General features: G+C 45.0%; 1 protein-coding gene across 1 annotated transcript in view; it reads right to left on the bottom strand.

Moving 5' to 3' along the window:
- LOC117350799 (alpha-2-macroglobulin-like) overlaps positions 1–13,158 on the bottom strand; it is a 45,626-nt gene that overhangs the window by 21,763 nt on the left and 10,705 nt on the right. Inside the window, exons 16-22 of the mRNA XM_033925422.1 lie at positions 12,106–12,276; positions 11,782–11,935; positions 8,722–8,800; positions 6,352–6,580; positions 5,697–5,826; positions 1,591–1,709; positions 1,394–1,445 (exon numbers count right to left, since the gene is read on the bottom strand). Of these exons, the coding sequence (XP_033781313.1) occupies positions 1,394–1,445; positions 1,591–1,709; positions 5,697–5,826; positions 6,352–6,580; positions 8,722–8,800; positions 11,782–11,935; positions 12,106–12,276 (934 nt within the window). The remainder of the gene's footprint in view (positions 1–1,393; positions 1,446–1,590; positions 1,710–5,696; positions 5,827–6,351; positions 6,581–8,721; positions 8,801–11,781; positions 11,936–12,105; positions 12,277–13,158) is intronic.

Raw genomic sequence — 13,158 nt, 5'->3', positions numbered from 1 at the left:
CCCAGCTGAACCTACGCTGTTGCCATTTTTCAAGCTAAGTTTATTTTTGAAGTCACAATTTTGAAGTTCTTTCACAGTTGGACATTATGTTTTGTTATATGGACTAGTGAATTATATGAGTACTTTTCAAATAGCGCTTTGAATCACCTTTAACTGTACAATGGTGCAATGATAGATACCATAGGAATCTCTACAGGGCTTTGTCCCCATATTGAGTTCTTACGATCCATCTTGGAGTCTGAGCACTACTCAAGGTTAAAAGGCATTTAAAGTAGCTTTATTGTTCCTATACCAGCGTTAGTGCACAGTGGTTAAAGCTACAGCCTCAGCACCCTGGGGTTGTGGGTTCAAAGCCACGCTGACCTTGATTAAGTCACCTACTCCCCCCGTTGCCCCAGGTACATTACATAGAGTGTGACAGACAGGGAAAAATGCTTGAGCACCTGAATAAGTTCATGTAAACCATTCTGCGCTTCCTGGGGAGAACGGTATAGAAAATTGAACAAATAAATAAATGTTTCTATGATCAAAGGGTTGAAGTCTTTTCATATTCCTGATATCCCTTCACCCCACCTGCATTCAAAGACTTTATTCCTGCAAATTTTGGAGCTGTTTCCTGGAGGGTTATGTTTCATCTTGCCAAGAGAGGGTTAATTATTTGGGCTAGTGAATGTTCAGAACTCTTCTCCCACCAGAATGAAAAACAACCAATAATATATATATAGTATATACAAAACTCATCCCAGAGTCACAAAGAGTAATAAAATAGTCCCTGCTCCAAAGAGCTTACAATATAAACAGACAAACAGGATGTCATGGATACAGTTAAGGGGAAGGGTTAATCTGCTGGCTGGGTTGGAGGGCAGAGGGGACTACAGGACAATTGAGCCATTGTGACATCACTGAGGAGGTTGGCTCTTATTGGTGGAATGAGGTATTATGACATCACAATCTGCTTCCCAAAGACTGAAACTCTTCACACTATTACTACTATGAATTATTTCTATAGCGCTACCAGACGCACGCAGCGCTGTACAGAGTCACAGAGAAGACAGTCCCTGCTCTCAAGAGCTTACAATCTAAACAGCCAAGACAGACAAACAGGATGTCATGGATACAGTTAAGGGGAAGGGTTAATCGACTGGCTGGGTTGGAGGGCAAAGGAGTAGGGTTAAGGATTGAAAGCTATATCAAAAAGGTGGGTTTTCAGTCTGCTGTTAAACAAGGGAAGGGAAGGGACTTGACGGACAATAAAGTTTACCTGAGTGGCCACCAGATAGTGGAATTGCTTCACTGTTGCCAAACACTCAATTTAATTGTAGCTTTTTGGACATGAAAGTTAGATTTGCGATTTATAATGAAAAAGCTGTAGACTCGCCCTACCTTGACTTACCTTTGGTACAGACATAGGAACTCAGGGACACCTCCCTTCCAATTCCTTCAGGCTGTGGAGAGATAGGAGAAAAAAGACTCGGTCAGGTCAGGAACTCTCCTAGGCCAGGATTACACATTGCCTAGCCTGTGAAGAAACAAAGTGTCCCGTGGCATCATGTTAAACATATGCATCCAGCTGTGACATGAATAACGCACCTCCACTAGCAGCTGACGGATGACTGTGTCAGAGCGCTGGGTTGTGGGTGGGCTGGAGAGTGCATCGCAGTTGGGTCCCTCGTGTGTGATAGCTGCTGACACTGTGATGTTCACATGCCCTGAAGGGAAAGAGGGTAAATAATTCTCAGAATTACTTGCAAACCAGGTTCCAATCCCACCGCTGACACAATCTCTCACTCTGTGGTACTTGTGAATGGTTATGTTTCTGAGTTTGATGTGTTCATCTTTCTTGTGATTTGTTTTATGACTTTTAATGTTTTCTTTTTGACTGTATGCTGTTTTGGAGCATTTATTTCAAAAAGTCCGATTCTGCTTTCCGGACCGCTAGCTTCCTTGAGGCTGACTATAACAAATCTCATGAAACTCTTATATGTGTTGCCTGTGTGCTGTGACCGTAAGCTGAGGCTGTTTCTCACATGTATCTGTACAGTGCTGGGTATATCTAATGGCACCATGGAAATGAGTAGCTCATTTCACTTAGGAGCATTAATGTAGAATATCGGGCACTGGATATCTTGATTTCTGAATTTAAAAGTTGATCCTGTCCAAGGGCTAGAAGCACTAAAGTCAGCGATCATTGCTAAACCTGTTTTCACATCTTTAGCGATGATCCCGATGCACAAAATGGCCCACTGCGTATTTTCCCCTCAATCGACCATTTTCCGATCCAGCCATGCAAATTACCTAAAACCCCATGCAAAATAGCCTAACGATTGATGCACTAACATCGCTTGGCTATTCTCCTTCCCCCCCACCCCCCCCCAAATGGGGTTTTAGTGATCAGAAAAACTGACAACTAGACCTGTCGGTAACTATTACTGATAGGTCTGCCTGGGGTTTTTTTCTTTTTTTTAAATCAATGGCACAAATATTTTGTGTGTGTTATACCCGCAAAATATCTGTCCCATAAAAAAAAAAGAAAAAAGTCCCCCAGAGCCACTGTCCCCCCTTCCATCTCCCGAGCCCAAAACAAATGGCAGGAAGAATGCCCAATCCTGCACCAGGCACCGAGCCCCCACAAATCCCCCCAAATGGCAGGAGGGATGCACACCTGCCACCTGATGCCCCCCACTCCCCCACAGAACCTCCCCTGTACCTTTGGAAGCAGGAAGCCCGTTCCTGTTTCGGGCCTGTTTGTCTAAATGTCTTCTCGGTGCATCATGTGATACACGGGGAGGGGGCCAAAGGCCCTGATTGGTTCAGATGCCTAAGTCCCTCCCAAGGATAGGGGTATAGGCATCTGAGTCAATCAGGCCTTAGGCACCTCCCTCTGTATCCAGGGTACTGAGGGAGGAGTCTAAAGCCCTGATAGGTCAAGCCAATTAGCCTAAAATGTTTTTACGCTGGTGGGATGTACAGGCCTCCTACACAGTCAGAAGAAATGGAGAGAGATTTAATTGAAGAAATTCACTAGATAGCTTTGAAATGGGAAGTAGTACTGATGGGTGATTTTAATATGCCGGATGTTGATTGGGCCGCCCCTGATGCTGGGTCATCTAGGAGCAAGGAAATCTTGGATTTGCTACAGGAAGAATTGTTCCAGCAGTTAGTAATGGAACCCACACGGGATGGAACTATTCTGGACCTGGTGCTTGCAAACGGGGAAAGTGTTTCCAATCTTACAGTGGACGATTTCATTTGGCATCTAGTGATCACCGAATGCTGTTCGAAATTAAGATGCAGGATTTATTCAAGAATGAAGGATCTAGGCTTCAAAAAAACAAACTTTGCCAAGATGAATACCTCGAGGAGGAGTTAATTGGATGGGAACAGTTGAATGAAATAGAGCAGCTATTTTAAAGGTGAGAAACCTTTATGTTAGAATATTACATAAAAGTAAGGGCAAAAGGCTGCCTTGGTTCTCAAATGTAGTAGCTGAAAAGGTAAGGGAAAAAGGTTAAGAACATATGAATTGCCCTACTGGGACAAACTGAAGGTCCATCAAGCCCATCATCCTGTTTCTAACAGTGGTCAACTCAGGTCCTAAGTACCTAGCTAGATCTCAATTAGTAAAACAGATTACCCTTCATAAATTACAAGACCTCACAGAAAGAGGAAGACAGTCAAAAATATGTGGAAAAGCTAGGAGAAGCTGGGAAAGCAGTCAGAAAAGCAAAGATGCAAAAGGAAGAAAAGCTAGCAGATAAGGTAAAATTGAGGGACAAAACTTTTTTTTCAGATTGGTAAGTAATAGGAGGAAGTGTCAAAATGGGATTGTGAGGCTCAAGAGTGAAGGGGACAAATATGAAGAAACTGATAAGGATAAGGCTAAACTGCTTAGCAATTATTTCTGTTCTGGAGGTAGGACTACAGAGAACGAATTCCAATGTGCTCTTTCTTAACAAATTGTAGTTCTTCCTTGTTCTCATGTCGCAACCCTAACCAAGTATGTCGGTCATGGAAGCTCTATATTTATCATTTGTTGCTTTTTCCCTATTCATATTTACATTTTTAATGTACAACGCTTTGTATTCCAGGAGAAGCATTTTAACAAATTGTAATAAACTATAAAGGAGACAACGGGGACTGGTAAATGGAGTTTGCTTCGTGGAAAGGGACATTGTTAGTGGAGTGAAGCAGGGACTTGTCCTTGGGCCGGCTCTATTTAAAATCTTTGTGAGCGATATTATGGGAGGACTGTCTGGTAAAGTTTGTCTTTTTGTGGGTGATACCAAACTCTGGGATTTAGAAAAGCTGGAAGAATGGCCAAGTAATTGGCAACTAAGATTTCTCCTAGGACAAGCCGGATGAGTCAGCCACATATGGGTGTTGTCCCAACAGCTCCCAATTTGCGGATAAGCTGCAAAAATCCAAGAGAACAGTATAGTGCAGGGGGGTGCATTGCTTCTGTGTATGAAGGAAGAGTGGGACTTGGGGGCGTCTGTATCTGAAGATCTCAGGGTGGCAAACCAGGTTGAAAAGGTGATGGGCAAAGCCAGGAAGATGCGGAGAGAAATGGCCAGTAGGAAAAAGGAGGTGATGGTGCCATTGTACGTATAAGTCTCTGGTGAGACCCTGTTTGCAATATTGTGTACAATTCTGGAATCGGTCCAGAGGAAGGCTACTAAAATAGTGCTTGGTCTTCATCATAAGGCGTATAGGGGACAGACGTAAAGATCTCAATCTATACTTTGGAGGGGAGATATGATAGAGATGTGTAAATACCTACGTGATGTAAATGCACATGAGTCGAGTCTCTTTCATTTGAAAGGAAGCTCTGGAATGAGGGCATAGGATGAAGTTAAGAAGTGATAGACTCCGATGTAATCTAAGGAAATACTTCTTTTAAAAGAAAGGGTGGTAGATGCGTGGAACAGTCTCCCGCAAGAGGTGGTGGAGACAGACACTGTGTCTGAATTCAAGAAAGCCTGGGATAGGCACATGGTTACTGCAGATTGTGCAGACTAGATGGGACATTTGGCCTTTATCTGCCATCCTGTTTCTATATTTCTATGATCCCAATGCTGAAACCCAGTGCTATCATTTTCCCCAGCTTAAATCCACCCACTGCTAAGTTTGGTCCTCAGCCCTAGTAAAATTTCAAAGAGGCAAACTTAGAATCCTAACTCTGAAAGTCAGGGGCAAACATTCTTAAATGATGACTTCCTAATTTTTAAAGATAGACACCTACAGGAAGGCATTTCAGTCACACTTAGGTGCCCATTATAGAATTGTGCTCAGCAGCACCTAACTTAAAACTTAGGCTTCAGGTTTAGGCTTATTTAAAATTTGATATACCGCCGTATCAAATAGAGCGGTTTTACATAGTATAAATTATAAAAACATATAGGCGCCTAAATCCTGTAGAGAATCACGCCTAGTGGCACCTAAACATGCCTACTTTGCTATGTGATAGGCACCTATCTTTTGTAGATCTCCCAATTAATTCTTATTTCTTTCAATCATCAGCTTCTTAAAGCTCCTAATTCGAAGCCAATTTACTAGTTAAGTTACACACTTTTGGTCCGAGCTGACAGCTGTTGAGCTTCTCCATCTGCAATATATTATTCCTTATCCCAGATCCATTTCTGCTTTTTTATCAACCTGCAGGTTCCGTCTTCAATCCAGCAGGAAGAAAGACTCACCCAATGTCTTGGGTATGAATTTCCATGCCACCGTCTTTCTGTCATTGCCACAGAAGCAGCCGGTGTTCTCGTTTTCTGTTGAGATTGGCTCCGTCTGAAAGTCTTCAGATGGTGTCAGCTCTGCTTTCACCTGGCAGGGAGATGGAAGAGGGGCACATTTACCAAAGGTTCAAACCCATCAACCACATAATTTTGTTCCTCCCTGTTGAAGGGGTGACGATGTCAACCATCTGTGACATATCTCAATTTTCTGGAGTGGTGGGAAGCAGGCAGTTGGGAAGATTTGGAGGGGGGGGGGCAGTTTTTGTCAATCACTTTTCTAATTTCAAGAAGGAAATCTGTCTCTTATTAGATAGAAAACTTTTAGCAGCTTTGATATTTCAACATTGTCTGTCTATTTGGTTTCAACATCTCAAATCAGCTGCTCTCCCTAAAATTCAGGTTTCTTCCTGATGAGAGAAACTTCCCTGATTCAGTCCAACTTATTCAAATTCACAGGGGAATCCAGCGCAAGAATCTGCTCTTTTAAGTCAGATCAACCCTCCATCAAGACCAGTATTACGTGTATTAATCAATAAAGACGGTTGTTCCAGGACCTCTCCCCTCCCCCAAGCACTCCCACTAGGACAAGACTCCTAAGTACCCTGGACCTCACCTTGATGCATGTGGGCATGTAGTTGAAGACGTTCACTCTTAAGACAATGTCCTCTCTGCGGACCATACTGTATGGCATGTTGGGCTCAATGAAGAAGACCTGGAAAACCTTGAGGTTGGCCTGGGTAGAGATTCCGATGCCCACCTGCTCGTTCATACAGAACATGTCACCTTTCCATTCTGTGATGGTGTCTGGGACAATGGTAGAGATCTGGGCTTTTCCATTACCACTGATGAAAAAATAGAGTAGATTAGGTGAAGTTCTGACCTATGGGCACTAGGGGAAGACAGAGTCATTAGCATCTTGGCTGATCTCTTCTTCCCCTCCCCCACTTACTGAGACACTGAGATTAGAGAACTGCACGGGAACGGGGACGACAGGGATCCAGCGGGTTCCCCCTTCGGGTCACAGGGATCCCGTGGGGACGCCCCCTAGGGTCACGGGGATCCCGTGGGGACACCTCCGAGAGTCGCGGGGTTGGATGCGAGGCTCGTTTTCTCCCTACCTGCCATGCCGCAGCACACATCAGATCAGAACGGAAGTCTTCCATGATGTCAGCGCTGATATCGGAGGGAGGGCTTAAGCAAAGCCTCCCTCCGACGTCAGCGCTGACATCGGGAAGACTTCCGTTCCGATCCGCTGTGTGCTGTGATCGGCAGTGGCATACCAAGGGGGGCGGGGAGGGCGGTCCGCCCCGGGTGCAGCCATAGGGGGGATGCACAGCTGGCCAGGTCCCCTTACCTTTGTGACGCTTCCTCCAACTGACCGACAACAGGCCCGGTCCGACAAACCTTCCTGCCCTGTAGCCGCGAATCTAAATTACTTTTTTACACCAGCTTCAATACTCCAGCTGCTGTAAGAAGGTAATTTAGATTCGTGGCTACAGGGCAGGGAGGTTTGTCGGACCGGGCCTGTTCTGTTGTCAGTCGGGCGGGGAAGCGCCACAAATGTAAGGGGCAGGGAGGGAGAAAGGGAGGAAAGGTGGAGTGGAGAGGAAAAAACGCTTAAGGTAAAACTGAGGGGGGAGAAGGACGCTGAAAGCACTGGGGAAGACAAAGGGGTGGAGAAGGACACTGAAAGGATATGGGGAAGACGGGGTGGGGAGAAGGACGCTGAAAGGACATGGGGAAGATGGAGGGGGAGAAGGACGCTGAAAAGACATGGGGAAGACAAAGGGGGAAGAAGGATGCTGAAAGCACATGGGGAAGACAAAGGGATGGAGAAGGACGCTGAAAGGACATGGGGAAGACGGGGGGGAGAAGGACGCTGAAAGCACATGGGGAAGACGGGGGGAGAAGGACACTGAAAGCACATGGGGAAGACAGAGGGGGGAGAAGGACACTGAAAGCACATGGGGAAGACAGAGAGGGGAGAAAGACGCTGACAAGACATGGGGAAGATGGGGGGGAGAAGGATGCTGAAAGGAAATGGGGAAGAGAGAGTGGGGAGAAGACGCTGGCAGGGAAGAAGACAGAGATGCCAGACTATGGGGGGAGCGGAGGGAAGAAGATGGGTGCCAGACCAATTTGGAAGGGGGGAGAAAGGGAGAGGCACAGTAACAGAGCAAATGGAAGATGCAGAAAGAAGAGAGACAGTGGATGGAAGGAATTAAATGAGAACATGAGGAAAGCAGAAACCAGGCAACAAAGGTGGGAAAAATTCTTTTTTTTTTTTTTGCTTCAGGATAAAGTAGTATATTAGTTGTGTTGATAAAAATTTATAAACATTAGAGGCTCTGGTAGAAACCCGTTTACAAAGTATGTATTCTTCCCAATTAATATTTCCAAATTAATAAAGTCTTTTTGCTTATTTGTAAATGGGTTTCTACCAGAGCCTTTAATTCAGTAGCATAATTAAATGAAATAACTATTTCTGTAGTTTATAGGGACGGGTGGAGACGGAGGGGATTCTTCGTGGGGACGGAGGGATTCCTCGCGGGGACGGGTGGGACTTTGGTGGGGATGGGTGGGATTTCTGTCCCCGCGCAACTCTCTAACTGAGATGTAATCCTAGTTCCCCATGTGTGCAATGCAACAAAAGGTGATCAGCCTCTTTGTGCTGCTCAGAATGAAGTGTAGACCTCTTTCAGTAGTTTTGTTTGTTTAAAATAATTTATATTCCGCATATCCTACAATTCTATGCAGATTACAAATTATTCAGGTATTCAAGCAATTTTCATTAACTGTCCCGGTGAGCTCCCACTCTATCCTAGGGTCACAAGGAGTAGTGCGGGATTCAAATCCACAACCTCAGGGTGTTGAGGCTGTAGCTCTAACCTCTCTCTGCACCATTAACACCCAAAAATTAAACAATAACAATATATGGTGGCTTTTCTATCTTCTCAGAGCAAAAAGCATGAGCCCAACTCACTCAACAGACTGCTGGATGAACAACCAGTTTTCCGGGAAATTAGATCTCTTTGTTTCAACTGAAGACGAACTCTGCTGATCTAGAAAAGGGAGAAAGAAAATGATCACATATATATCAGATCATATATATATATATGTATATATATGACACCTTTTCAGCTTTGGGAACGGACACCCCCCCCCTCCTATGAGCGTCGGAGCTGTTATTGCCCTGGCTGGCGCTGGGGGTAAATTCTTTTCATATGCTGACAATATGTTCTTCTTACTATCTCTGCAAGATCCACCTCCGTTGTCTTAATGTCAGGTTTCATCCTGTTTAAAAAGAATGCATTGATTGTGTCTATCACATGGCTTCTCTGGACAGGACATTTCTAAGGATGGATTGCTATGAAGAGTTGCCAAGAATAACATAAATCTTTATTTGTATACCGCCAAAGCCTTTCGGTTCGATCTTGGGGTTCATCCACGTGCTAATTTACAAATAGATTCAGTGGTAAAATTGTCTTTCTACAAGTTACACAGACTAAGAAGACTTTATCCTTCTTGACCAGTGCGCTGCCTTTGATACTTACTCTTTGGTACGCTGTCCTCGCTTGGATTCTGTGAATCTAAAACATATACATAATAACATAGTAGATGACGGCAGATAAAGACCCGAAAGGTCCATCCAGTCTGCCCAGCCTGATTCAATTTTTTTTCTTCTTCTTCTTAGGTATTTCTGGGCAAGAATCCAAAGCTCTGCCTGGTACTGTGCTGAAATCTCCGTCAAAACCTACTCCAGCCCATCTACACTCTTCCAGCCATTGAAGCCCTCTCCAGCCCATTCTCCCCCAAAACGGCCATATACAGACAAATTTACCCCTTCCTCTCTGAGCACACTACCTGGACCCTTGACCTCACGCTTAAGATTACTGCAATTTACTTCTAACATGTCTCTCTCTAAACCGCCTCTCTTCCCTGCAATCTGTGCAAACCTCTGCTGCAAGACTCATCTTCTACCAACCTCGCTACGCTCATGTCACCCCTCTCCTTAAGTCACTTCATTGGCTCCCTATCCGCCTTCGCATACAATTCAAACTCCTATTGCTGACCCACAAGTGCTGCTCCTCAATATCCCTCCTCTCTTCTCACTTCTTATACACCTCCCAGAGAACTCCGTTCCTTAGATCGGCTGCTCTTAGCTATACCCTTCTCCTCCACTGCCAATTCCAGACTTCGTTCCTTTCATCTAGCTGCCCCATATGCTTGGAATAAACCACCAAGCCCGTTCCCTTACTTTGTTTAAAAGCAGACTGAAAACCCACCTTTTTGATGTAGCCTTCAATCCATAACCCTATTCCTCACTGCCCTAGCCAGCAGATTAACCACCAACCCTAACTGTATCCATGGCATCCTGTTTCTGTTTAGATTGTAAGCTCTTTGGAGAAGGGACTCCTCTGCCCACCATCCCAGCCAACAGAGTAGCCATTCCTCCCTAACTGTATCCATGGCATTCTGTTGGTCTGTCCAGATTGTAAGCTCCTTCGAACAGGGACTGTCTCCAGTGTGGCCCTGTACAGTGCTGCATAGGCTAGTAGTGCTATAGAAATAATTTGTGTTTTGGTTCAGGGTCCCTTATGCTCGTACTTTCCAAACTGGATGACTATAACGGGCTAGATTGCTGTTTTACTGGGGTACTTATGTCCAGATTACAGATGATCCAGAACTCAGCGACAAAGAATATTTGGGGGCTACAAAGGTTTGATCCTGTTACGATAAAGCTTCATTGGTCGCCAGTTAGGGAACGCATTGTGTTCAAATCCTCAGGTTGGCCTTAGAAGTTATTTGCAGATACTACTCCAGAATACTTATTGTCATGTCCTCTCTGCCCATTGATTTCACGGGCTGGATACCCTCGTTTAATTTATTTTCCATTCTTTACAGGTATAAAATATAAGAAATCTTTTATCAACTTCATTTCTCTTCCTATTGAATTAAAATTTCTTGTTCCATACACATCTTAAGGCCAACCTGTTTGAAAAGTTCCCTAATGCTGTTTATGTCCATAGTGATTGCTTTTAACCTACAGGATGTCCGGTGCAGTATTCAGAGAGACCCCCCAGGAAAGAGACTTGGGAGTACTTGTCGACAAGTTGATGAAGCTGTCCGCGCAATGCGCGGTGGCATCGAAAAGGGTGAACATAATGTTAGGAATGATTAAGAAGGGGATCACAAACAGATCGGAGAAGGTTATCATGTCGTTGTACTGGGCCATAGTATGCCCCCACCTGGAATACTGCATCCAGCACTGGTCACCGTACATGAAGAAGGACACGATACTACTCAAAAGGGTCCAGAGAAGAGCGACTGAAATGGTTAAGGGGATGGAGGAGTTGCCGTATATTGAGAGATTGGAGAAACTGGGCTTCTTCTCCTTTGAAAAGAGGAGACTGAGAGGGGACTTGATCAAAACGTTCAAAATACTGAAGGGAATAGACTTAGTAGATAAAGACAAGACTGTTCACCCTCTCTAAGGTAGGGAGAACGAGAGGGCACTCTCTAAAGTTGAAAGGGGATAGATTCCGTACAAACGTAAGGAAGTTCTTCTTCACCCAGAGAGTGGTAGAAAACTGGAATGCTCTTCCAGAGTCTGTCATGGGGGAAAACACCCTCCAGGGATTCAAGACAAAGTTAGACAAGTTCCTCCTGAACCAGAACATACGCAGGTGGGGCTAGTCTCAGTTAGGGCCCTGGTCTTTGACCAAAGGGACCACTGGTCTGACCCAGCAACGGCAATTCTTGTTCTTATTTAAGGGAGTTGGAGGAATGTCATTACCATTAGAGATAGAAACAAATTCAACCACCAAACTTACCCCCCCGCCCCCCCTTCATTTTACAAAGTTATGTGGGAGCAGCACTGAAGCCCATTAATTCCCAGTGGGTTTCAGTGCACTTACTGTGGACCATCCCGGTAATCAGCTTCCTAAAAAGGGACCTTTGACCATTCTCACTGGTATTTTCAACCCCTGCACTCTCTGCATTTTGCTACTTAAACTCTTTAAAATTGGTCTATCCATGTTACCCTTCATCATAGTTCGAGCTGAAGTAGCTTCGCTGAAACTTCCACCTCCGAATCCAGGTCTTGAATCATGGATGGGTTGATTTGGGAACTTCTCTCTCTCACACACTGTTGGTTTCTGGAGCTCAGAGTTGCTGATTATCAACATCCCGGTATCCTAAAGAAGACAGTCTGCTATTGATAATGTTACTTAGCATTCCCGTAATGGCTACGGGGTCTGTACACGTACGCATTTCATTGTACATGGTGGACATGCTGTCATCAAGCGCTGTAATTACACTGTTAGTGGATTTTCATTCAATAAAGCATCCCCCCCTGCTCTCTTACCCTGGCAAGCTGGTAGGCATCGCCTTCTCCATATGACGTTGGGACAGCCTCGTACTCTATGCCATCTTTTAATATATTCTTGGGTATGACACACGCCCGCTCAGGCTCATTCACGTTGTAGCCATAATGCCAGTAACTGTAGAACTGCCACAACCCGAGACTGTTGAAAACCTGTGGATAGAAGCAGAGGCTTTAGATCGCCCGATCCTCACCCACGTAGCTAGGCCTCATCCTGAGCAGACGCTCTATCTCCTCTCTCGATGTCTCTGTCGCTCTGATGCTCGATGTCCCTGTCCCTAAATTTCCTACTTACTGCCCAGCCTTACCCTTTTGTGACTGTATTGTATTGCCAAATGTATTGTCCATTGGAACTTCTGTGAATGTTGGCTTGCAACTTGTTCTGAGCTCTCGGGAGGATGGGATACGGTACAAATCGAATCAGTTCTATAACCGGGCGCCTGTATCTTGCGCCACTTGTGCGTGTGAGATGCAGAGAGCAGCGGCCCATTCTCAGCTAAATATGAATGTCAGTGCATAAGTGTCTAAAAAGCATGAAAATGCACGGGGTGTTCTCATGGGGGGCGGAACAAGGTGTGTCTCCCACTTGCGCGTGCAATTTACAGAATATAATACGTGAGTCGCGTCCCTTCCGCCTTTAGGCTCCTCCGTGGCTGGTGTAACTGCAGATGCCCAGACGCAAGGCCGGGTTATACCAGAAACGGGAGCTCCCAGTTATACAGTAACCTTCTCTGGCCCTGATGATTATACCTCAGCAGCGAGTATTCGGTTTCCCTGCTGACCCAGAAGCGCCACCTGGTTAACAGCGATACTCGGACCTCTGTCCAGATAAAGTTAGGAGCTTTTTTGCTGTCTTAACTTTACCTGTTTTGTTATTCAGTTCAGAGTCCAAATTTCGCCATTGACCAGAGAACCTCCAGTTTCACTCATGCCCTGTCCTTGGATCTCCCCGGCAGGGTCCGGAATGTGCTGGTTGAATATTTCATTAAATACCTCTGAATCTCAGACCCTTCATTTATTATATTAAATGTTTAG

The sequence above is a fragment of the Geotrypetes seraphini genome, chromosome 16 (assembly GCF_902459505.1).
Source record: "Geotrypetes seraphini chromosome 16, aGeoSer1.1, whole genome shotgun sequence".
Taxonomy (NCBI): domain Eukaryota; kingdom Metazoa; phylum Chordata; class Amphibia; order Gymnophiona; family Dermophiidae; genus Geotrypetes; species Geotrypetes seraphini.
The sequence above is the reverse complement of the archived record's forward strand: the minus strand, read 5'-3'. Positions and strand labels throughout refer to the sequence as shown.